The 23793-nt window shown below is 40.2% G+C and overlaps 1 protein-coding gene across 1 annotated transcript in view; it reads left to right on the forward strand.

The window, feature by feature from the left end:
• Window positions 1-23793, forward strand: part of Camsap2 (calmodulin regulated spectrin-associated protein family, member 2) — a 75210-nt gene that overhangs the window by 11605 nt on the left and 39812 nt on the right. Inside the window, exon 2 of the mRNA XM_013017459.1 lies at window positions 2666-2925. Within this exon, the coding sequence (XP_012872913.1) occupies window positions 2666-2925 (260 nt within the window). The remainder of the gene's footprint in view (window positions 1-2665; window positions 2926-23793) is intronic.

Below are 23793 nucleotides of genomic sequence, written 5' to 3' on the forward strand. Positions count from 1 at the left end.
AGGCTAGTGCTCTACCACTTGAGCCACAGCGCCACTTCCAGCTTTTTTCTTTTTGCTTATGTGGTGCTGAGGAATCGAACCCAGGGCCTCTGGCATGCGAGGCATGCGCTCTACTACTGAGCCACCTTCCCAGCCTAGCTAAAGTGTATAAAGCTGTGTTTATAACTCTGCGTCTTTGGGCAAGTTAAACTTTCTGGAGTTATCTAAGTGGGGATTAAAAGGATTGTTAAGGTTAAGTGACAGAATTCATATTTTAGGACAAAACTTGACATATAGAAGATCCTTAGAAAGTATAAATGTATATTCATTTCTTACTGCTTTTGCCAGTACTGGGGTTTGAACTCAAGTTCTTACTCATGCTTTCTTCTCTCTCTCTCTCTCTCTCTCACACACACACACACACACACATACACACACATACACTTTTAAGTACTGGAACTTGAACATAGCGAGCTCTTTATTAGCCTTTTCTACTCAAGGCTAGCATTCTACGACTCAAGCCACACCTCCACTTCTAACTTTTTGCTGGTTAATTGGAGATGAGAGTCTTTGAAAAGTGTAATGGCTCATGTCTGTAAATCCTGGCTGCTTGGAGACTGAGATTTGAGGTTCACCATTTAAAGCCCGCCAGAGAGGAAAGTCTGTGAGACTCATTTATCTCCAATTAAACACACACACACACACACACACACACACACACACACACACACACACACACACACACACACACACACACCAGAAGTAGATCTGTAGTGTAAGTGTTAGCCTTGAGGTTAGCCTTGAGTAAAAAAATGCTAAGGGACAGTGCCCAGGCCTTGAGTTCAAGCCCTAGTATTGTCTGCCCAAAAAGAAGGAAAAAGCCCCACCGATTTGTCTGCCCAGGTTGGCCTTAAACCGTGATCCTCAGATCTCATCCTCCTGAGTAGCTAGGATTACAGGCGTGAACCTCTAGGGCCTGGCTGTAGGCAGCTCTCTTATTACCTGAGCCATGGCCTCATTTCTTTTTAACTTTGATTTTCAGATAAGGTCTTCTGCTTTTTGCTCAGGCAGGCCTCAGAATGTGAACCTCCAGCCTCCACCTCCCAAGTTACCCAGTGTTACAGACACATACTACCATACCTGGCTTGTTTTCAGATAGGGTCTGGCTCTCTCTCCTCTCTTGAGCACCTAGGATTTTAGGCATAAGCTGCCATACCCAACTTTATATTCTCATTATTTATTTTCATATTATCTGCCTATTTCAGCAAGTTGATATCAAGGTCATGTGTGAAAATGAATGTAAACACAGTAAGTTCATGTTATGTATCTGCATGAGTAGGGTAGATAAGTTGTGATCTGGAAAATGAGCACTTCCTTTGATTTGTACAACTGTTTAGTTACAAGATCAACTATATTAATCATTTTTAATTGATACAGGAAATAGAAAATCTTTTATGCATTGTAATAGTTATCCTAAAACAGTTTCTCTTCTATGGTTTTTCTACTAGATAGCTTCTTCTTTGTTCCAATGATACTAAATTAGAAGTGTGTACCAGCGTTACCTTCCGCAGTTTACAATACTGAAGCCACTCTATTAAGTTTAAACTCAGCGCACTACTGGGTAATGCAGTGTGAAGGAAGGAAAGTGTTTTCAATTATTAAAGGAGGGTATTTTTAGCTGTCTCTAAAATCCCAAATTGATACCTCCACTCTGACCTCTTTAACTGAGCCCTATATTTCCTGCTACTTATTGGATATTTTCACTTGGATATTTTTGCTGTCATTTCCAATTCAATATGCCTAAAACTAAGCTTAGGATCTTGTTTCTAGACTGGCACTACCTTTGATGTTCTTTTTCTTTTAATGTTGATATGGTTTCCCTTCTAATCCAGGCCCCACCACCTCTGCTTTCCACCTTTACCTCCCTGATGCATTCCTGGGCACTTTCCCTTGTCTTCAGCAGTCTGTGTCCTTCTCTTCCTGTGTATACTACGGCCATCAAACTTCAGTTCCTATAAAATCATCTTTTTCCACCTCTAACTGTCATGATCATCAGCAATGAATATAAGACTTAAAAAAGGATTTTTTTTTTTTGAGAAAGAATCTTGCTATGTAGCTGGGTGGCCTTACACCTATGATCCCCTTTTCTTTTCCTCCCAAGTGCTGGTATTATAGGTATATTCCCCCACACCAGCTGAATAGAACAGCAGAGCTCATCTAAATATGAACTCCAAGAGTCCTCCATAACTTTATTGGGCTAAGCTTTGTCAGGAGGGGAGAGAGACTAATGGGTCTCCAGACAGTCTAGGCAATCAGTTTACACCTTGTAACAATTAAGGCTTTGGGTGAAGAGCTCATCTTCTCAGGTGGCACGGCCTGCCAGTCTCCTGAAATAGCTGCTGTGTTGCATTTTTCTGTTGACTGCCTACATGTGTAGCTATTCACTGAAATTAGTTGTTAGGAATCTGACCATTTATTCTGAGCCACTAGGTTCAGAAAACTTCATGTTTGCGTCACAGACAGTCCCCTTTTGGGGATTCAAGGTCCAAAAAATCCTACTTTTTCAAAACTTAAAGGGACATGATTATTTTTAGAAGGATTCTTTAATTCTGTGATATTGAATAATAATTTAAGTTTCTTTTATAAATATCTTGTAATAGGTTTTTTTCCCCCTTAATCTTTATAGAAAACGTGCCAGAGGAATTTCGAGAACCATTTTATACGGATCAGTATGACCAGGAACACATCAAACCACCCGTTGTGAACTTGCTCCTGTCGGCTGAACTGTACTGTCGTGCTGGGAGTCTCATTCTCAAGAGCGACGCGGCGAAACCGCTTTTGGGCCACGATGCTGTAATCCAGGCTTTAGCACAGAAAGGCCTTTATGTCACTGACCAGGAAAAACTGGTGACTGAACGAGATCTCCACAAGAAACCCATACAGATGGTGAGTCTTTCTATATCCAAGGGTATTTTAAACTTACAATGTTGACTATGAATTGTACTATAAAAAAAGAAGGCAATGTTTTGAAATTTGATTATTTTCTTTGTCTAGTATTTAGTAACTATCTCATGTAAATCTTGTTTCTATGTAAAGATTTTAACAAACTATTTTGGAATATTCGGTGGTGTGTATATGATGAGTTATATTGTGTTCATTTATTTTTACTTTCTTAGTTTCCTTCCTTTTTCCTTTTCTTTTTGGCAGGGGTTGGGGTGGACAGTTCCAGGGCTTGAATTTGATGCCTTGTGTTCGCCCATCTTTCATGCTCACAGCCGGCCCTCTACCACTTGAGCCATGCCATGGACTTTGGTGGAGTTTCTGCCTCCATTGGCCTCAAGCTGGAATCCTTCAGATTTATGCTCCCTGAGTAGCTAGGATTATAGGCATGAGCCGTTAGTGCCCAGCCATCTGTTTTGACGTCATTTTATTTAATTTAAAATTTTCTTCTATCATAGAGATTAGCTAGCAGAGATGAAAAAGGCATGCTTGACTTTATTTTCATTAGGGAAAAGCTGTGATTTATGTGTTTTATGTGCTAGAATAACCTCTTTGTAAATTTCTTCATATCAGATAGTTTATTCATCAACCATTACTCATTTGTTTGTTTGTTTGTGCTTGTATTGAGGCTTGAACTCAGGGCCTCTTGCTCTCACTCAACTTTTTTCACTCAAGGTTGGTGCATTACAACTTGATTGATTGGTTGGTTGTTGGCCAGGGCACTCTCTCTGAGCTTTTTTGCTCAAGTCTAGCACTCTACCATTTTGAGCCACGGCACCACTTCTGATGGTTTTCCAGTGGTTAACTGGGGGTAAGAGTCTCACGGACTTTCCTGCCCAGGCTGGCCTTGAGCAGCAGTCCTCAGATCTCAGCCTCCTGAGTATCTAGGATTACAGGCATAAGCCACCTTCACCTGGCTTTACAACTTGATTTTAATTGGAGATAATAGTCTCAAAGATTTGTCTACCTGGTCTGGATCCAAATGGGGCTGGTTTGGAACCATCATCCTCAGATCTCAACCTCCAAAGACCTAGGTTTATAGGCGTGAGCCACTGGCACTGGCATTAGCTCATTCTTATAAAAAAAACACAGATAGACTTCTAAGTTTGTCTGGGATAAGCATGCAGGACCTATCTCATAAATAGTCTCTGAAGACTGAAACCCACTGCTTTTCACTGCTTTAGCTAAGTTTAACAAAATGCAAGAACCATCAAAAATGCTATTATATTATGAAATGATAAAATTTAAGAAGGATGACAAAAATGAGTTTCCCAAGTTGTGGTAGTAGATGTGGTAATGACCTAATTTGCTTCCTGCCTATTTTCTTTATTTTGAAAACCTGTGTTCTGGGTTGGAGATCTTTGTGATTTACTGGTTGAGTTCTTGCCTAGCAAGCACAGGACTCTGGGTTTGGTACCCAATGCTTAAAAAACAAAAATAAGTAAATAAAGAGGTAAATCCTTATTTTAAGATTTCTAGGATATGAAGAATGATGTCTTGAGTAGTTTATAGATTTATAGTGGAATTGTTAAGGATAACTGATAAGTTTGGTCTGTTATCAGAAATGGTATTCTCAACTTTTCATTGATAGCTCCAGTTTCACCTGTGGCTAGGTTATCCTGTGACTTTGGCACTTGTGTACGTATACTACCTATCAGTTTCCAGCACAGGAGCAAGTTGAATGTTAACCTCTGTGTCGCTATCAGTGAGTCACATTCCGCTCCTGCACAGCCTAGCTCTATTTGTTGGACTCTCCTGCCATTTACTTCCACACTTGTCTTTTCAAGGCTGAGTGCATAGTTACAAAGCACATTGATAACTTTGTGGTCAGGGTTTGCTTATTCCTGCTCCTTCCGATACAGACAGATAACACATCGGATAACCCAGATGTCCTTAAAAGTAGGTTATCTATTTTAGAACCTCATTAATAAAAATTAAATAAATTTAATGTTTCTTGCATTTTTCCTAGTGTAAGATAGTGTGTGTGTGTGAACACAGGAAGGTTTTTGGAAAAGTAATTTTAAAGTAACAGTTTGGTAGATAGCTAATTGCATTAATTAGATATTACTCACACTATTGATGCTACTTATAACTTTGAATTCATTTATGTGATATTTATAGAATTAATCTAAATGGTCCAGAATTTTTGTTTTTCTGTGTCTGCCTTCAATTTATGGGTTGTTACAACTTGACAACTTCATTACTTACTGTATCAATTTAACCTTGTGTTAAGTCACATATGCTGACATATTTTAATTGTATACTTTCAGTTTTTGTCCCAGTTTAAAAGTCCAATTACTGGGGTTGGGAATGTGGCTTAGTGGTAGAGTGTTTGCTTAGCATGCTTGAAGTCCTAGGTTTGATTCCTTAGTACCACATAAACAGAAAAAGCCAGAAGTGGCACTGTGGCTCAAGTGGTAGAGTGCTAACCTTCAGCAAAGGAAGCTCAGGGACAGTGTCTAGGTCTTGTTCAAGCCCAGTACTGCCCCTCCCCCCAAAAAATCCAATTACCATGACGTTTTGATTAATAATACACTAATATTCCTTCTTACTCAAAATGTAGGGGAGAAAATTTGTCAGACTACTAGTAAAGTCTTGTTTCTTAAGAAACACTTTTTTTTTAAAGTAAAAAGAGTTTGTCATGCTTTATGGAACCAAATGATAGTGTTTTTTGTTTGTTTTCGTGGTACTGACTGAGGTTTGAACCTTACTTAGGCTGGTGTGTACCACTAAGCCACACAGGTTTGTTTTTTTTTTTAAACTGGTTATTTTTGAGAGAAGGCCTTATTTTCTCCCCTATGCACTGGTTTTTAGACAAAATATAAATCAAACTATGAACTTTGATTTCTTCTGGGAAATGAGATTAAAACGAGGTTACAAGCAGTGGGTACCAGTAGTTTATGCCTATCATCTTAGCTACTTTGGAGGCTGAGACCCAGAGGATTAGCTGGGGCAAAAACGGTCCTGAAGACTCCATTTCTAATTAACCAGCTGATCACTGGTAGACATTTATGCTTGAGTGGTAACGTGCCTAAAACTCTAGTGAGGAAGAAGAATGGGAGAAACGCCATCTAATAGCATGCAATACGTGCTCTAAACTTAAGTTTAAGCACTAGGCGTGGGAACCTAGAGTGGACGTGTGATAGTCTCTGCTACCAGGGGAAGGCATCACATGGGAACTGACTAATGGGGTTTCAGTGGGTGGGGAAAGGGATGGGGGGGTGACTGGTGACTGGACTGAGGGGTTTTCTGAGATATGAAAGCATGTTACTGACTACATGGAAGAGGTTAGGTTGTGACCAGACTGAGTTGTAGCTAAACGTTTCTCCCTTTTTTGTGGATTATAGGATCGTGGAGTAAGTTGTCCCATTATTCTCTATGTTCATTTTCCCTCTCCTCACTCCTTTATCATTGTATTGTTGATCTACTGCCCCCCCACCTGTATTAAATGTTCTCAAAGCACTTTGTGAATTGTTTTACTGTGAGGTTAGAATAAACTATCACTGTCCTATTAATTCGTAGAGCTTGTGATCTGCAGTTATGTATGTAGTTTACGTGGGGCCAGGCAGTGCACACATGTGTACCGTACAATGTGTCATGTACTTAACTCTGACAGCAGCTCTGGGAGTGTGGGCCCTGTTCTCTGGGGGAACAAACTGAGGCTCTGAGAAGCCAAGGGAGAAGACAGAGCATGTACCATGTAGAGAAGGCAGGGTCCTCCTGCGCATCCTCTCTTCTCAATCACAGAATGATGGTTCTGCCTTTGTCTAGGGAGTAAGTAGACAGGAAGTGGTGCGATGGAAGGAATAGGAACCATGCGCTCTGTACACTCACCTCCTGATGTTGGTTTGCAGTCAGCCATCTGCCAAGCTTCTCTTCAGAGTAGTTTACTGGGTCTGTTCCTGTTTTAAAGGTTATTTTGATTTCATGTGCCCTCAAAGTAACTGTAGTTGTTAAGTAGGGTATCTCGATAGAGGGTGAAGCAGAATCGGTAAGTCAGGGTGCACCTGGGTTTCATGGTGCATAAGAATGTTCAAGGCATCCATGTTCATTGCAGCACTTTTCACAATAGCTAAGCTATGGAGTGGATCCAAAAAATGTGGTGCCTATATACAATGGAATTTTACATGGCCATTAGAAAGAATACAGTAATGTCATTTGCAGGGAAATGGATGGAAACTGAACAAATCATGCTAAGTGAGGTAAGCCAAGACCAGTGCTGCTTCTCCTGTTACGCAGAAGTTAGATCTGAAATGCACTGGGATAGGACAAATTACACAGAACTCTAGATACTCACATACTGTGAGACCAACAGAGGATAGTCTTAGGAGAGAATCACAAAAGTGCAATACCCAAGCACCTCTTCAGATGTATGGAGAAAGGAACTCCAAAAGATATGGAAATAAAGGGCTTTTTTCTAATTTGTTGTTTCATTTCCTGATGGCTCTGTGTTCTTTACCTTACACTAGGTGTGTACACATGCACATGTTGGGGGAGGGGAGGGAGGGCATAGAATCAGAGGAAAAACAGTGAAAATGTGCAGCAGTGGTGCACAGTGGCTGCACAGGCCATTGAGGAAAGTGAATGATGCAATTTCTCAGTGGAGAGGGGAAGGAGGGAATAGGTAAGAATGAGGGAAAGATGATGCTGTGCAGTAGAAAAATGTACTTATTACCCGATGTATGTAAAGGTAACCCTGCTGTATATCACCTTTCAAACAACAAAAAAAGTAATTTAGGAAAAAAAAGAATATGCAAGGTAATCCAGTAATTTTTCACTGGTTTTGCTGAATATATAAGAAGTATTGAGAACAGAGAAGCTGATCTCAGGAACAACATGACATCTTTTCTTTCTTGCCCCTTCCCCTTCCTGTTCCTTTTCCTCTTTCCTTTGCCTTCCCACACTGGAGTGGTCGCTGCCTCACAGATACCTGTACTGGAGTTAAAGCTTATGCATTGTATGGGCCTTGCTGTAGCTAGGGTGGCAACCCGTTGGAAAGACTGACCCCTTTCAGGGAGCCTGGCCCTGTTCCTTGCTGCTTTTCTTCTGCTGGGTTTGTTTCTCTGTAGTTTTCTGTCCCATCTCTTGGTTTCTGCATTTCTGTGCCTCTTGAGCTAGAGTTTCAGCTCTTCCCTGGCTTCTTCTCTTGTGTTCTCAGTAAACCCCGTTGTTGCTTAAATTACAGCCCTGATGTAGCAGAGTTGATTCTTTTGCTTGCCATTTAATGGACTGTAGCTAAACATTGAATAAAGGAAAAGCCACCCCATTAATGTTCTCTCCTATTTGAGAACAGACTTACCTACAAAAGTATGGTTTTAGCACTGTTAGAGACCCTAATATTTTGCAATTCTTTTGACTGTGACTCAGGAATACATTTTACCACCGGATTCACAGTTACTTTACTTGGTTACCCATGTAATGCAGAAACAAAAAAAGTATTTATCAATGTAACTTGATAGTTTTTCCATTAGGAAAAATAAGATTGTAATCAACTAAACTGAATGAGTCTTAAGCCCACATTTAAGAAATCTTAAATTATTTATTTTAGAGAACAAAGTGGTAAAAGGACAGTGTTGATACTAGAAACTCCCATACCTATATTTTATTTTATAAATACTTCTTCACAAATTACAAACAGCTTTGATCTGTTTGAAAAGAATCTTTGAAACTAAAGATCATTTGTGGATTTGCTTCCTTGACTCATCTAATCTATGGCTTAAAGCTAGATTAAACTTCCTGAAATAGCACTCTTGATTATACTCTTTTATTTCCCAATTTAGAAGCTTAATTATTTTATTTGATATGAAATGCACTATATGCTGTGGTTTCATATACATGCTCTTTTTAATTTACCCCATTTGAAAGCTAGCTAATAAGTATGAAGAAAATTAGTGTAGATTTTATCTATGAAATAGGTAATTCACTTTTGAGTAATGAAAATTTTGTATTCTTTTAGTAACTTTATGTTCAAAGGGAACATTAAAAGTAGCAAAAGCTACATTTAAGAAGTTACCTAACACTTCACACCTGCTGGCTATAATTTATTTCTTCCCACTTATCAAATAGGAGTGAGACTTGGTATTGTTGATCAACCCTAGTTTTTTGTTTTTTGTTTTTTGTCAGCTATGGGGCTTGAACTCAGGGCCTTGGTACTGTCCCTTAGCTTTTTTGCTCAAGGCTAGTGCTCAGCTACTTTGAGCACTGTTCCATTTCCTGTTTTCTGGTGGATAATTGGATATGAGGCTCATAGACTTTCTTGCCTGGGCTGCCTTTGAACTGTGATCTTTAGGTCTCAGCCTCCTGAGTTAGTTGCAAGGATTATAGGCATGAGCTGCCAGTGCTCAGCCAGCCTTAGTTTTTGATAATTATTGAACCTGAAATCAGTATATATTAACCTGACAGTGTGAATTGTATGCATGTACTAAAACATATACCCTAATAATAGGTATAAATTTTATGATTTTATATATCAGTTAAAAAATAAAACAACTTTAAATATTGACAAACTTGCCAGGTGCCAGTGGCTCACACCTGTAATCCTAGGTACTCAGGAGGCTGAGATCTGGGGATCACAGTGTAAAGCCAGCCCAGGCAGGAAGGTCCATGAGACTTTTTCACCAATTAGCCACCAAAAAAGCTGGAAGTGGATCTGTGGCTCAAGTGGTAGTGTGCTTAGCCTTAAGCTAGCAGTATGGACAGAGCCTGGCCTCTGAGATCAAGCCCCAGTACTGGCATCAAAAAAAAAAAAAGGCAAACCTAAAAAAAAAGTTTACATAAGTAGGACTGTTAGTTTTCCCAAAAGAGAAAAAGGCTATCTTTACACTTACTGTAGACTACTAACTTACTTTATTCTGAAGTAACCGTGTTCTCCCAAAGAAATGTTATAAAACAAAAACAAGCAAAAACTTAAGATACATGCATACACACACACACACACACACACACACACACACACACACACACACAGTTGGAGCACAGATTGATACAGGTTTGGAATGTTCGGTATAAAAGTAGAATGTTGTTAACTTGTAGAAGAACAGTGCAGTGTGGTAGAACAGTGGATGGTTATAGCAGCGGTGGTAGCCAGGGGCACTGTAAGCAGAGCAATTCCCGACCCACACCCACCCTGACCCATTCTTGCAGTCTGTAGATGACAGCAGTTCATTAATAATAACATAGATGATCAGTTTCAAGAAGCAACTTTTGAAAACTGTTGTATTTAGATGCTTGCCCAGAGAGAAGATCTTTACATAACTGGGGGAAAAGGTCTTCGCAGTGCTCAGATTCCTTCTGAGCCTGTACTGTTGAGTGTCTGCCTGGAATGCTACAATGGGCTGTGTTACAACGTTGGCTGGGTTACAGAGCTGACCCAGGGCCAATCTTTTCCGGAAGTTCTTTTGGTGTGCTTATAGAGATGTGAGGATACTGATTACTGTTTCTCTGAAGAGGAGAAAAAATGTTAGTATTTGGTAAACAAGCAAGTAAACAAAATTTTAAAAAGATAGCTTAAGAGAGCAGTGGCAACCATGCAGAAACGAAACCAGCATCGTGTGGCATGAGCTGAGGAATTGCGTGCCAGTCCATTAGCGTGGGTCAGGCAGCCTTGATGGAAGAATGTATCTGAGCAGAGCTCTCCAACACCGAAAGGAGCCAGGTAGGTTTTTCAGAGACGGGAGAGAAACATAGCTGACAGAACAAGAACCAAGGTCCCAATATATAAATAAATAAGAAAGAAAATTTATGTTGACAAAGGTCCTATTAAGAATTTCTTGAAGGGGCTGGGCACCAGTGGCTCATGCCTGTAATCCTAGCTACTCAGAGGTTGAGATCTAAGGATCGGGGTTCAAAGCCAGCCCAGGCAGGAAAGTCCGTGAGACTCTTATCTCCAATAAACCACCCAGAAAACTGGAAGTGGCGCAGTGGTTCAAGTGGTAGAGCACTAGCCTTGAGCTAAAGAGCTGAGGGACAGTGCCCAGGCCCAGAGTTCAAGCCCCATGACCGACAGAAAAAAAAAAGAATTTATTGAAAGGGACATTTGAAGTTTCAGAGCCACATTCCTGTGTAATTTGTATGATATGCAGTACTTACTCATTCAGTAAGTATTTGTCCAAAATAACTATGGCTCTAGGCAATGAGACCCAGTAATGAAAAAACAGAACAAGTCCCTACTTTGATGAAACTGTAATTTTGGTAGCAAAGATAACCAGTGGACAATTAATCCAATGATGACAATTTCAGAATGGTAAATGCCATGCAGAGAATAGCTTAGGAGGGGCTCTAAGTTGTAGAGCGTGCTATTTTCATGGGTGGTGGTCAGGGAAGGCCTGTCTAGAGAGCTGGCATTTAAACCATGACCTAAAAATACCAGAGAAACTGGCCTGTGGTGATCTGGGGAAAAGAAAACAGCAAGCTTCATGATGCGGTGGGGGGGGAGAGGGGGGGGAGAGGGAACGAATTTGGGATGTGTTGAGGCCTAGAAGGCCATTAGGGTGCAGAGCACCGCTGTCCCGGAGTGATGTCACTGCCGGAATGATGCGAGAACTGGCTACAGGAAAGACTGCAGCCAGAGTCAGCAGATCCCTGAGCTGTACAAAGTCATTGGAGGATTGATTTTTAAGTGTGATCTGATTTGCCTTTTGCGAAGTTCCTTCAGGTTGCTTTGAACAGGATAGGGTGAGGCTGCTGCGGTGTCAGGAATTGTGTCCCCAGCTTGGGCTTGTAAGGTTCAAACGTCTTTGAGATAATCGGTAAGCAGTTGGATGAGCCTGAAGTATAGAAGTCCTGTGTAGATTTACGTTTGAGAGTCATCAGGTTGCTCAGTAACATTCTATTTGTTCTTTGACCTCACCTTCAAGGCTGCTTTGTAGATAAATAATGTGAGAGAAAAGTCTTGAGTTTTAGTGTTAGTGAGGGTTTGATTCTACCCCCTGATGTGGAAATCTGGTAAGCTTAGTACTGAACCAAGTAAAAGGACTCCTTTTGTTCATAGCTAGATTGCCTAGAATCAAGTAGTCATAAGATGTCCTTTATTTTCTTGTAACAACGAGACATGAAAATAATGAACTGTTGCAAGGGAGTCAGTGACTGTCCTGACTATTCAGAGGAAAAACAGTCTCTGAGGGGAGGAGGGGCAGGCAGACAGAGAAATATCTTAACAGTCCTAACAACAATAAGACATTATGATACATTAAAGAGTGGTCTCATAGATTTTTCATAGTTTTGAAACAAAAAGGGGAAGTTCTATCTTTAAATAAAATTCTGTTAATTTTTATTTTAAACTGCATTCCAGTTAACTTGGGGGAATGAAATTGATTTGGATAAGATTTTAATGGATGAGGTAGACAGGTATAGAAATACTTTGGCATTTTGACATTTTTTCACATGTGCAATAAAACACGTTGGTACCACTTATTTATAATAAGGTTTTCCTTCCCAGTTTTATCTGACTTATAACATTAGTTTTTTTTTGTTACTAAAGAATATAAGAAGGCCGGGCACCAGTGGCTTACACCTGTAATCCTAGCTACTCAGGAGGCTGAGATCTTAGGATTGTGGTTCAAAGCCAGCCTGGGCAGGAAAGTTCGTGAGACTCTTATCTCCAATAAACCACCAGAAAACAGGAAGTGGCGCTGTGGCTCAAGTGGTAGAGCGTACGTCTTGAGCTGAAGAGCTGAGGGACAGCGCCCAGGCCCAGAATTCAAGCCCCACTACAGACAAAAAAATAAGTAAATAAATAAAAATAAATATATATATATGATAAGGTTAATGGAAGGCTAGAAAATACAAGAAAAATGTATTTATTTCAGATTTATTTATTTATTGCTGTTATACGCTAGGGACAAAGTCTTGTTACCTGGGCCTCAAACTTTCTGTCTACCTGCTTTAGCCTCCAAAGTACTAGGATCACATTGACACACGTGACATCCTGCCAACTGGGCACTAAGTCTTTGCTTTGTTAAATAGTAATAGTATCAATAAATAATACCATTATTTGTCAAAATATTACTGTTTACAGTGAGAATGTAGGCTTAAATAATGTCAGTAGCTAATGGTTTATTGCCAATTAGTGTCTTAAAGTATTTATATATAATGTGGCCCACAAAAATTGGAGATTACAGGGGGCTGAGAAGGTGGCTCAGTGGTAGAGTGTTTGCCTTGTATGCATGAGGCCCTGGGTTCGATTCCTCACCACCACATACGCAGAAAAGCCAGAAGTGGCACTGTGGTTCAAGTGGTAGAGTGCTAGCCTTGAACTGAAGAGCTGAGGGACAGCCCCAGGCCCAGAGTTCAAGTCCCAGGACAGACAAAAAAAAAATTGGGGTTTTCATTGTTTTGTTTGGAGAAAAAAAGCTATGTACCTATTTCTTCCCAGGTAGTTAAATTGGTTCTGACTAGTTTTTATTTTGGGAAATTGCATGCTGCCAACATAAAGAACTCCTCACATTATTTCTCTTGTAACGATGCTCTTCATTTCCTGCCCTGCCATGGAACTGTGCTTTCTTCTTTTTTCCCCCTTATGAAATACTGTAAGCTGTCTTTTTGTAAAAAAAAAATAGGCAAAAATTCATTTGTTTCAAGGCTGTCTTTCAGACCGCAAGTTTCCAGCTTACTCAAATTATACTTTACTCTGTAGCCATCAGTATAGCCCTCTCTTTCAGAAACTTCATTTGTTGGGTGAATAAAACTTAAAGCTTCATAATTTTTTTTCCTGGGAAGAAAAGGATACCCTTTTTTTTTTTTTGGTTGGTCATGGGGCTTGAATTCTGGGTCTGGGCACCGTCCCTCAGCTCTTCAGCTCAAGGCGAGCGCTCTACCGCTTGAGCCACAGCTCCACTTTTGGTTTTCTAGTGTTTTATTGGAGATAAGAGTCTCATGGACTTTCCTGCCTGGGCTGGCTTTGAACGGTGATCCTCAGATCTCAGCCTCTTGAGTAGCTAGGATTACAGGTGTTGAGCCACTGGCGCCCAGCAATGATACCCTTCTTGCCAGTATGTGTGTCACTGTTTTCTCCAGAAGAAAAGCTGGTTGTTACCTGTGATGTGTTGATAAGTTGCACTGTGAATGATGGTCTAAGGTCTTAAGGGGAGGAAGTACCAGAGATGCACAGGATGACAGTGGGAGGCTGGGTGGAGGTTATTTTGTCATAGTTCGGGCAGCTTCAGTTCTTGGTAGGCTGCTTGCATGTTTCTGTTCTGTGGTGAGGAGAAGAGTGTGGTGGAGTAGAGCTGTTTAGCTGGCAGCCACCAAGAAGCAGAGCGGAACCAAACAATTTTGTCAATTAGTTGGAATTGGTACTGGTAATGTGTTATCATTGGAAAGATTAAAAAAGGATATAACAATCTTTATGATCCTTTTACACATTTTTTCAGCTTTTAACTAATAGAATGAAGATTTGACAGTTTCATGAAGTAGGCATAAAACTGTCTTGGGAGTTATATCACTAGGTTACGTTTTCATTTAATTTGGTGGCAAAAACAGTACAACCTTTACGGGCGCGTTGCATCTGTTCTCTCCCACTGGTTCATCTATTCAGACTCCTTTCCTAGTGAGTGAGGTGACATCCACCTTACGCCTTTACTTTTCCTCATGGCTGTGGGCTCTGGCCAGCATCTACTGAGGGAGGCTGGATTCTTAGTTCCTCCTCTTTGGCTGTTAGTTAATCAGGGCATTGCCTGCCAGCATTAGTCAGTGGTTAAAAGGAAATGGGTGACTTCTGTATACTTGGTAGATGGGAGGGGCGCTGTACTACTTCTCATTATGCTTCTTGAGTATCTGCCCCAGCCGTGTTCAACACTTGTGAACTGTCCTGCTGTTACTTGGCTGCAAATTTTCTCTGTACTTTACAAAAACCTAGCGTTACCATGGGAACTATCATAATCTTCCTTTTTTTTTCCTTTTTAATACATAGGGCTTGGGAAATGAAGTCTGGCTGGAAAAAAAATTTCTTGTGGCTGTAAGAAAATTAGGGAACAGCCATGATCGTGTCACAGGGTTGTGGTTGAGTTTCTTTGTTTTCGGATAAGCTAGTGCTGTCCGGCACATTTTTTCATATACATCCAGCTGAAGGAAATTTGCTGACAAACTTCCTTTCAGGCAAAATTTTTGAGTGTTAGAAAAATATTTCAGTGTATTTTGGATAGCTAGTTTTAGATCTTTTGAGATTTAAAGCATAATTTTTGCCCAGATTCAAATATGCTGAAAAACTTCCAAATCTGGAAGCTATAAAATACACACATACTTGGAAGTACAGCATAGATAACTGGTTAAAATACAGTAGGAATGTTATCTTGGTTAGCAAATGAGAGACAATAACTATCACTTTACAGTGTTGGTACAAGTTAGCAGCCATTATGTTGAGTGGTGGCGGGTAAGCCTGAGCTGTCCGTGCAAGCTCATAAAACAAAACGTGCCCAAGTTCCTAGGAGGACATGCTAGGAAAATGCGTTTTGCACTTACGTCGACATTGTTGGGTATAATTGTCTACGTCAGTGGATTTTTCAAAAAGCCTGTCTTTCGTGGGGTTTGGTGGTCCCTGTGTTATGTTTTTTCCAGTTAACATGTCTTTGGTGACTCATGGACAACTCCATTAATCCTTAAGGTATTGATATGACACTTGTTTTGGAGAATACTTTAAATAATTGCAGTGACTTTTTAGGTTATCCTTAGCCTAGCTGTGTGCCAATGGCTCACGCCTGTCATCTTAGCTACTCAGGAAGCTGAGAGCTGAGCATCATGGTTTGAAAGCAACCTGGGTAGAAACAGTACCCATGACTCTTATCTCCAATTAACAACTCAAAAACTGGAAGTTGTCCTGTGACTCAAAGTGGTATAGTGGTAGCTTTGAGCAAAAGAGCTCAGGGACAGTGTCCAAGACCTGAGTTCAAGCCACATGGCTGACAAAAAAAAAAAAGATTTTATTTATTATGTGATAAACTGTTCTGTAGGCTGATCACATAGCCAGATTGTGGCTGTGTAATGCCTTCAGTAATATAAGAACACTGTAAATTTTATACCACTTGGGAAATTTTTAGAGCACTTTGATGTTTCACTTAATACCTATGTGTTAAGAAATTCTTAGACCACATTAAAAAATTACTTTCAATTGACACAGTAATTGCATGGGATACTGTGTGACATTTCAGTACATATATACAGGGTAATTGGTATCTATGGCCTCTCCACTGCCTGTCATTTATTTGTGTTGGAAATATTCCAGATCCTCTCTACCAGCTATTTTGAAACATTCATTTGATGGTTATCAATCATAGTTATCCTGTTGTGCTATGGAGCATTAGAAGTGTTCCTGCTATCCAGTTGCTTGTTAACTCTGTTCTAAGAACATCTGCTACTCTCCCACATTCTTCCCAGGCCTTGGTAACTGTTCATCTGTACTCTCTGTTGGGATGAGCCTTGTAGCTTCCACATTGGAGAACATGCAGTATTTGTCTCTCTGTCCCTAATTTGTTTCACTTCACATAAAGGTCTCCAGTACCATCTACACTGCTGCGAAAGACAAGCGTTTCCTTCTTTCCCATGGCTGAACAATATCCCCTTGTGTGTCTGTGCCACACTTTCTTTGTCCATCCATCTGACAGTGGACACCTAGGTTGGTTGGTTCCTTATCTTAGCAGTGCAAACAGTGCTGCATTAAGTTCTGTGCAGATAGCTTCTCCACATGCAAAGATGCTCCCACATGGAATAGATGGAGATGAAGCCTTGAAAAATCCATTGACTTCCTGCCATCAGAGCTTTTAAAAAATTGAGCTTATGAAAAATTTACCTAAGATTTACCTAAAATATAGCCATGTGAAGTAGTTGGATGAGTTTGGGGCTTTAGGGTCTTGCTAAATGCATAGGGCCCTGGTTTGATCTCCAGCACCACCAAAATCTTTTAAATTAAATAAACTACTAATTCATGTAAATACCACTGCCATCAAGATATATAGAGAACATTATTACACCCAGAAACTCTTCTGCAATCAGTCATCTTCCCCACCCCCAGACACTCAGTAATCTCATTTCTATCAATGCAGATGAGTTTGCTTGTTCTACAGTTGTGTATAGGTGAAAATATAGTGTATGAGCTCTTTTTTTTTACTTGATTCTTTTGCTCATATATTTGATTCATCCATGTCCTTTTTATTTCTCAGTACTATTCTGTGAATAGCACAATTTGTTTATCCATTTACCCATTGATGGACGTTAATGTGTCCAGCTTTTTTGTTGTTATTGTTTGTTTTTTGAACTTACAGTCTCACATTCACTTGGCACTCAGTTTTTGCTCATGGTTAGGGCTCTACCACTTGAGCCATACCTCTAGTACTGGCTTTTTGCTGGTTAATTGGAAATACAAGTCTTAAGCATTTGTCTGTGTAGGCTGGCTTTGAAACTGATCATCAGATCTCAACTTCCCGAGTAATAGCTAGTACTCTAGCACTTGAACCACACCTCTACTTCTGGCTTTTTTTTTCCCCGGAGAAAGGCTAATTGGAGATAAGAGTCTCATGGGCTTTTTTTTTTTAACCCCAGCTGGCTTTGAAGGGTGATCCTCAGATCTCAGCCTCCTGAGTAGCTAGGATTACAGACATGAGCCAACAGCATCCAGCTGTATTGTTTTTATATTCTAAAGCAGCTGTGTAGTTATGTGTACATTTTTCTGTAAAAATGTATTTTTATTTCTTTTGGGTAAATAGAACACCTGGGATCTGAATTGGCAAGTCATATGTAAGTGTTTAACTTCCAACATTTCAGAATCTTTTGAACCAGTTTTCCAGAGTGGTTTCACTTTTCATTTTGCCACCAGCAATGTGGAAGAAAGTTTCAATTACTTTGCACCCTAATCGACATTTTTGTTTCTAGTCTTTTGCATTGCACTGTGATGGGCTTTCACAGGGGGCTTCGTCAGGCCGAGGGGTGGTTATTTCTGGTTCCCTTATCATTTACAGAGAAAAGGGATTGACCTCTGAGAAAAAACACCATGAAACTTACTGGCTTCAGTTCTTATTTCTTCTGCGAATATTCCAAATGCCATGCTGAGCGGGGAGGAAGACTTTCAGAATTTTAATTATTAAAAGTTTATCACATACTTTTGCTCTAATTTTACACTGCTAATGCAAAGTGCTTTTCCTTACTGTATTTCAAGAAGAAAGCTACTGAAAGTATAACCTTATCTTGTTCAGTCATATTGTTTGCTATTTATGTGCTGCTAGCTTCCTTCCTTTCCAAGGAAAATCTCACCATTTGAATAGTGGTTTGGCAAGCATAAATAGAAAGTCCTTAGTGCCAGGATCCAAATATGTACCATAAAGGAATGTGTAAAAGCATGACTTTGGTCCTTCAAACTGTTTAAGTGAAAGTAAAACTATATATAAAATTGGATTCATTAATTTTTGCTACATAACAAACCACTGTACAAACTTCATTGCTTAAAACAAGAGTATTTACTTGTTCACAAGCAATCTGAGTGGAGCTCAGCTGGGTTAGCTCTGAAGATTCCAGCTCTGTGGCTTCTCTTAATCTCACTTCTAAGGGTGCAGGCCTCCAGTGGGAGGCTCAGCTGAAGCTGGGAGTCAAAGATGGCTGCTCTGTCTGGCAGTTGACTAGATGTTGTCTGGAAGGCTCTGCTTCTCTTCCCTGTGGCCTCTCATCCTCCAGGGAGCTTGTCACATGATGGTACAACGGGCAGCGTCAAAGTGGAAACAGCAGAAGTGGAAGCGCTTTAGATCTAGCTTGGGAAGTCACACGTCACTTTGTGAAGAAGACAAGGCTCAAGACCACCCAGATTCAAGGACCGGGGCTATTTTTAAATTGGATTTTTTTTCTTATTCTAAATTAGAGAGATCAAGTAGCAGTTCATATGAAATAGGTCTTTCACAAATTTTTTTCCCAGCCTCTAGTTTGTCTTTTATTCTTTGATAGTGTCTTTTTGTTGTTGTTGTTGTTGGTTGTAGGGCTTCAACTCTGGGCCTGGGCTCTTCACCTCAAAGCAAGCACTCTACCACTTGAGCCACTTCCAGTTTTCTGGTGGTTAATTGGAAATAAGAGTTTCATGGCCTTCCTGCCCAGGCTGGCTTTGAGCGGTGAGCCTCAGATCATAGCCTCCTGAGTAGCTAAGATTACAGGTGTGAGCCATCAGCTCCCAGCTCAACAGTGTCTTTTTTCTTTTTTCTTTTTAAGTGCTTCCTGGGAGCTATCCCTAAGAGATTCTTTTTGCTCAAGGCTAGCACTCTACCACTTGAGCCACAGCGCCACTTCTCACTTTTTCTGAGTAGTTTATTGGAGGTAAGAGTCTCACAGACTTTTCTGCGCAGGGTAGCTTTGAACCGTGATCCTCAGACCTCCACCTCCTGAATAGCTAGGATTACACGCATGCACCACCAGTGTTTAGCTTGATGGTGTCCTTTTTTGCACTGAAAAAAAATTAATGAAGCCCCACTTATCAATTCCTTGTTTCATATTTTTCTGACATATTTAAGAAGATACTGCCATATAGACTCTGGTGGCTCACAACCTCTAATCCTAACTGTTTGGAAGACTCTTATCTCCAGTTAACCAGCAAAAAAGCTAGATGTGAAGGCATGATTCAAGTGGTAGAGCACCACCAGCTATAATTTTTTTTAAAAGCTGAGAGAAAAGGCCCTGAGTTTAAGCTTCAGTGCTAGTGCTCCAGTACTGCATACACACACACACACACACACACACACACACTGCAAACACAGGATTGTTTACATTTTCTCCTATTACCTTTTTTTTCTTCAAGAGCCCGGATTCACTTACTCTTCATTAGTGATACAGTATACTGGGGTTTATGTGCAGTGGGCAGGACAGTTGCTTCAGAATTTGGCTCTGACCACGTCTCTGTTTTCATGGATAGATTCGTGTTTCTTTTTCCCTGATTACTCTGGTTTTGTTCCATTTGCCACCAGGAGTCACTCTTGTTTTTGAGTTGTACACTTAGGTGTCCACATCTCCTACCCAAATAAAATTGGGTTTCACCGGGCATAAACTCGTTCAATTTTAGGAAGAGCTTATGTGCTGCCTTTGCTGCTGGAGACCCTGCTCGTAGCAGCGAAACTAGCCTTGCACCACAGCCCTCTAGACCACAATTGTCAGCAGGCTGATTACTGGGGCACACAGCTCCTCCACAGCTGGGGCTGAGCACCATCAAACCCACGTCCTCTACCCCATCCTCTCTCCTCCTGGAACCTAGAGTCTGAAGCTCACCCATGCCTTGCTGAGGCCTTGGACAAGCCCACCTCAGTTAGTGGTGTCTCCTCCTATGCTATCCTTTTGTAGTTTTGAATTCTTCCTACCTTTAGGTCTGTTACCTGTTCTGATTCATCTTTGTAAGGGTATAAGACAGATTGGTCTTCTTTCTTTTTTTCATGTGGATGTCTTGTTGTTCCAGCATGTTGTGTTACAGAAACTTTCATTGCACTTTTGCCTTTGTTCCTCTGTCAAAGATCAGTTGTTGAAGATACATGTGTGGGTCTGTCTCTTGGCTCTCTGTTCTGTGAGTCTGTGCATTCTTTGGCCAGTTTCTCACTGTCTTGATTACTACAGCGTTACACCGAGTCTCCCAGTCAGGCAGTCAGTTCTCCCAACTCTGTTCTCTTTCAGTTCTCCATTTACTGTCCTGGTTATTTGTCTTTCTGTGTAACTTCAGATAAATTTGGAAATTCACAAGAGAATTTGCAAGTGCTAACTGTTAATGTCTCATGTCTCTACTCCTAGCTGTGTGGGGAGGTGGAGATCAGGAGGAGCCCAGGCAAAAAGTATGTGAGACTTCTCCCCAACCAATAGCTGGACAAGGTGGTTCATATCTACTATCCTAGCTACAAAGGAGGTCGAGATCAGTTGGATCATGGTAACAGGCTAGGCCTGTTCAAAAACTTGTGAGACCCCATCTCAACAGAGTAGTTGGGCATAGTGTTTTCCACCTGTTATTCTAGCTATATTAGCAAGCATAAATAGGAGTATCAAGATCCAGGTTGGTTTGGGCAAAAAACAAGACTCTGTCAAAAATAACCAGAGCAAAATGTGCCAGGGATTTGGTTTAAGCAGTAGAACATCTGCTTAACAAGTGTGAAGCCCTGAGTTCAAATCCCAGTGCCACCAGAAGACATAAAATAATTCGAAGAATTTTGATTGGGAATGCATTTGATCCCAATCCAGAAAGAACTGATGTCTGACAATGTTGAGTTTTTCTGTCCATGGGTATAGCATATGCCTCTTTATGTAGTTCTTTTATTTCATTTATCAGTGTTTTGTAGTTTCCCTCATAGATACTATGTATGTCTTCTTAGATTTATGCTGACATATTTCAGATTTAAGGGACTGTATTGGAATGTGATTGACTTACATGCTTAACTTAAAATTCTGTAACCTTGTTGTAGTCATATCAATTATAAGAGCTCTTTTTAAAATTTGTTTTACATTTTCCACATAATTATACCAATGGAGAAAGATAGCTTTATTTTTTTTCCTTCCAAATCTCTATACCTTTTATTTCCTTCCTAGACTTTGCCTTATTCCTAATCTCAATGGGAACACCTCTCATTTTTTACTATTAAGTATGATGTTAATAGATCCCAGTAGGTATTCTTTATCAACTTGAGAAAGTTTCCCTCTATTTCGAGTTTCCAAAGAGTGTTTTTTTTTTAACTCACAAATAGGTATTATATTTTGTTGTGCTTTATTTCCCCATCTGCTGACATTATTCTGTGATTTCTGTTTTTAGCCTGTTGATGTCTGAGGAATTGTATTAATTGATTTTCAACTATTGGCCTGGTCTTACTTATGTAGGATAAATTCCATATGGCCATGGTATATAATTCTTTTAATATGTTGTTAATTTATTTTGTTAACATTTGTTGAGGATTTTTGTATCTGTGTTTATAAGAGAAACTGATCTGTGTTTTTCTTTTCTAGTTATATCCTAGTCTAATTTTAACATTGGGGTTATGCCAGCTTCATAGAATGAAGTACCAAGTATTCTCTGTGCTTCAAGCCTCTGAAAGAGATCACAGAGAATTGATAAAGTTTCTTCTTAAATGTCCACTGGAATTTACCATTGAGCCCACCTTTCCATTTTGGATAGTTAATCAAAAAGACAGCTTAAGCCAGGCACTTGTGGCTTGTGTATAATCATTATTTACTCATGCATGTAATCCTAGTAACTCAGGAAGCTGAGATCTCTAGGCTTGAGGTTCAAGGCCAGCCTAGGCAGAAAAGTTTGTTATACTCTCTCCAAAATAACCAGCAAAAAAGCAGGACTGGGAGTATGTATAGCTCAAGTGATAGAGTGCAAGTCTTGAAACAAGCAAGCTCGAGAGACTGAATCAAAACCCAAGTGTCACCATCAAAACTAAAGAAAGAGATACATAAATGTATTATATATATTTGTTTAGACTAGTTAATTTTCTTTGTAAATCCTAATTCTGTTGAAAACTAAAGAAAGCAATCTTCTGGTCAGATGGTTGAGCTGCAACTCCACTTCTGGCTTTTTTGGTGCTTAATCAGTCTCACAAGCTTTCTTGCCTGGATAGGCTTCAAACCATGATCCTCAAATCTGTCTCCTGAGTAGGATTGCTGGTGTGAGCCACTGGTGCCCAGCAAGAAAGCAATCTGAATTGCTTGCTGTACCAAAAATCTATGAGTACACATTTTATGGTTTTTTTTTTGTTGTTGTTATTGTTTGTTTGTCTTTTGGGTCCAGTCGTGGGCCTGAACTCTGGGCCTGGGCGCTGTCCCTCAGCTCTTCACCTCAAGGCTAGCGCTCTACCACTTGAGCCACAGTGCCACTTCCAGCTTTTTTTTTTTTTCTGTGTATGTAGTGCTGAGGAATCGAACCCAGGGCCTCATGCGTGCAAGGCAAGCGCTCTACCACTGAGCCACTGTCCCCCCAGCCCATGAATACACATTTTATAATTGCTGTAAATATGAGCCTTCCCAAAGCAGTTTTTCAGTGTGTGACAAGACGTTTAATAGACCCAACTATGTTGATTGTCTGTAGAATTTAAGCCAAGATTATTTGCATTTATACTTAGCAATTGGTATGTCAGTATTTTAACTTTCTTAGAAATGACTGAAACAGCTGGGAAGGTGGCTCAGTGGTAGAGTGCTTGCCTTGCATGCATGAGGCCCTGGGTTTGATTCCTCAGCACCACATAAGCAGAACAAATCAGAAGTGGCGCTGTGGCTCAAGTGGTAGAGCTCTGACTCAAACATTTTATGAGTATACTCTAAATAACACAAAAAGGGCTGGGAATGTGGCTTAGTGGTAGAGTGCTTGCCTACCATGCATGAAACCCTGAGTTTGATTCCTCAGTACCACATAAACAGAAAAGGCTAGAAGTGGTGCTGTGACTCAAGTGGTAGAGTGCTATCCTTCAGCAAAAGAAGCTTAGGGACAGTGCCCAGGCCCTGAGTTCAAGCCCCAGGAGTGGCAAAAAAAAATGCCTGTCTAGCAAGTGCAAAGACCTGTGTTCAAGCCCAAATACCACAAAAACAAAAAACCTTCATATGTTCGTATACATATGTGTGTATATGATACATACACGTGATTCAATTTATATTTAATATGACATGTCAACATGATAATGCACACATACATATATGTGATTACATTTATATGAAATGTCTAGAATGGGAAAATATAAAATATACAAAGAAGATAAGTTACTGGTTGCTTAGAGCTAGGGGTCCAGCTAGGGCTTAGGGGGGTGTGGGTATGCAAAGTTTCTTTCTGAAGTGAGAACAATATTCTAAAATTGATTGTAATGATGGTGATTATATTTGTGAGGGTGATTATAT

Source organism: Dipodomys ordii, unplaced genomic scaffold, assembly GCF_000151885.1.
Source record: "Dipodomys ordii isolate 6190 unplaced genomic scaffold, Dord_2.0 Scaffold35, whole genome shotgun sequence".
Classification (NCBI taxonomy): domain Eukaryota; kingdom Metazoa; phylum Chordata; class Mammalia; order Rodentia; family Heteromyidae; genus Dipodomys; species Dipodomys ordii.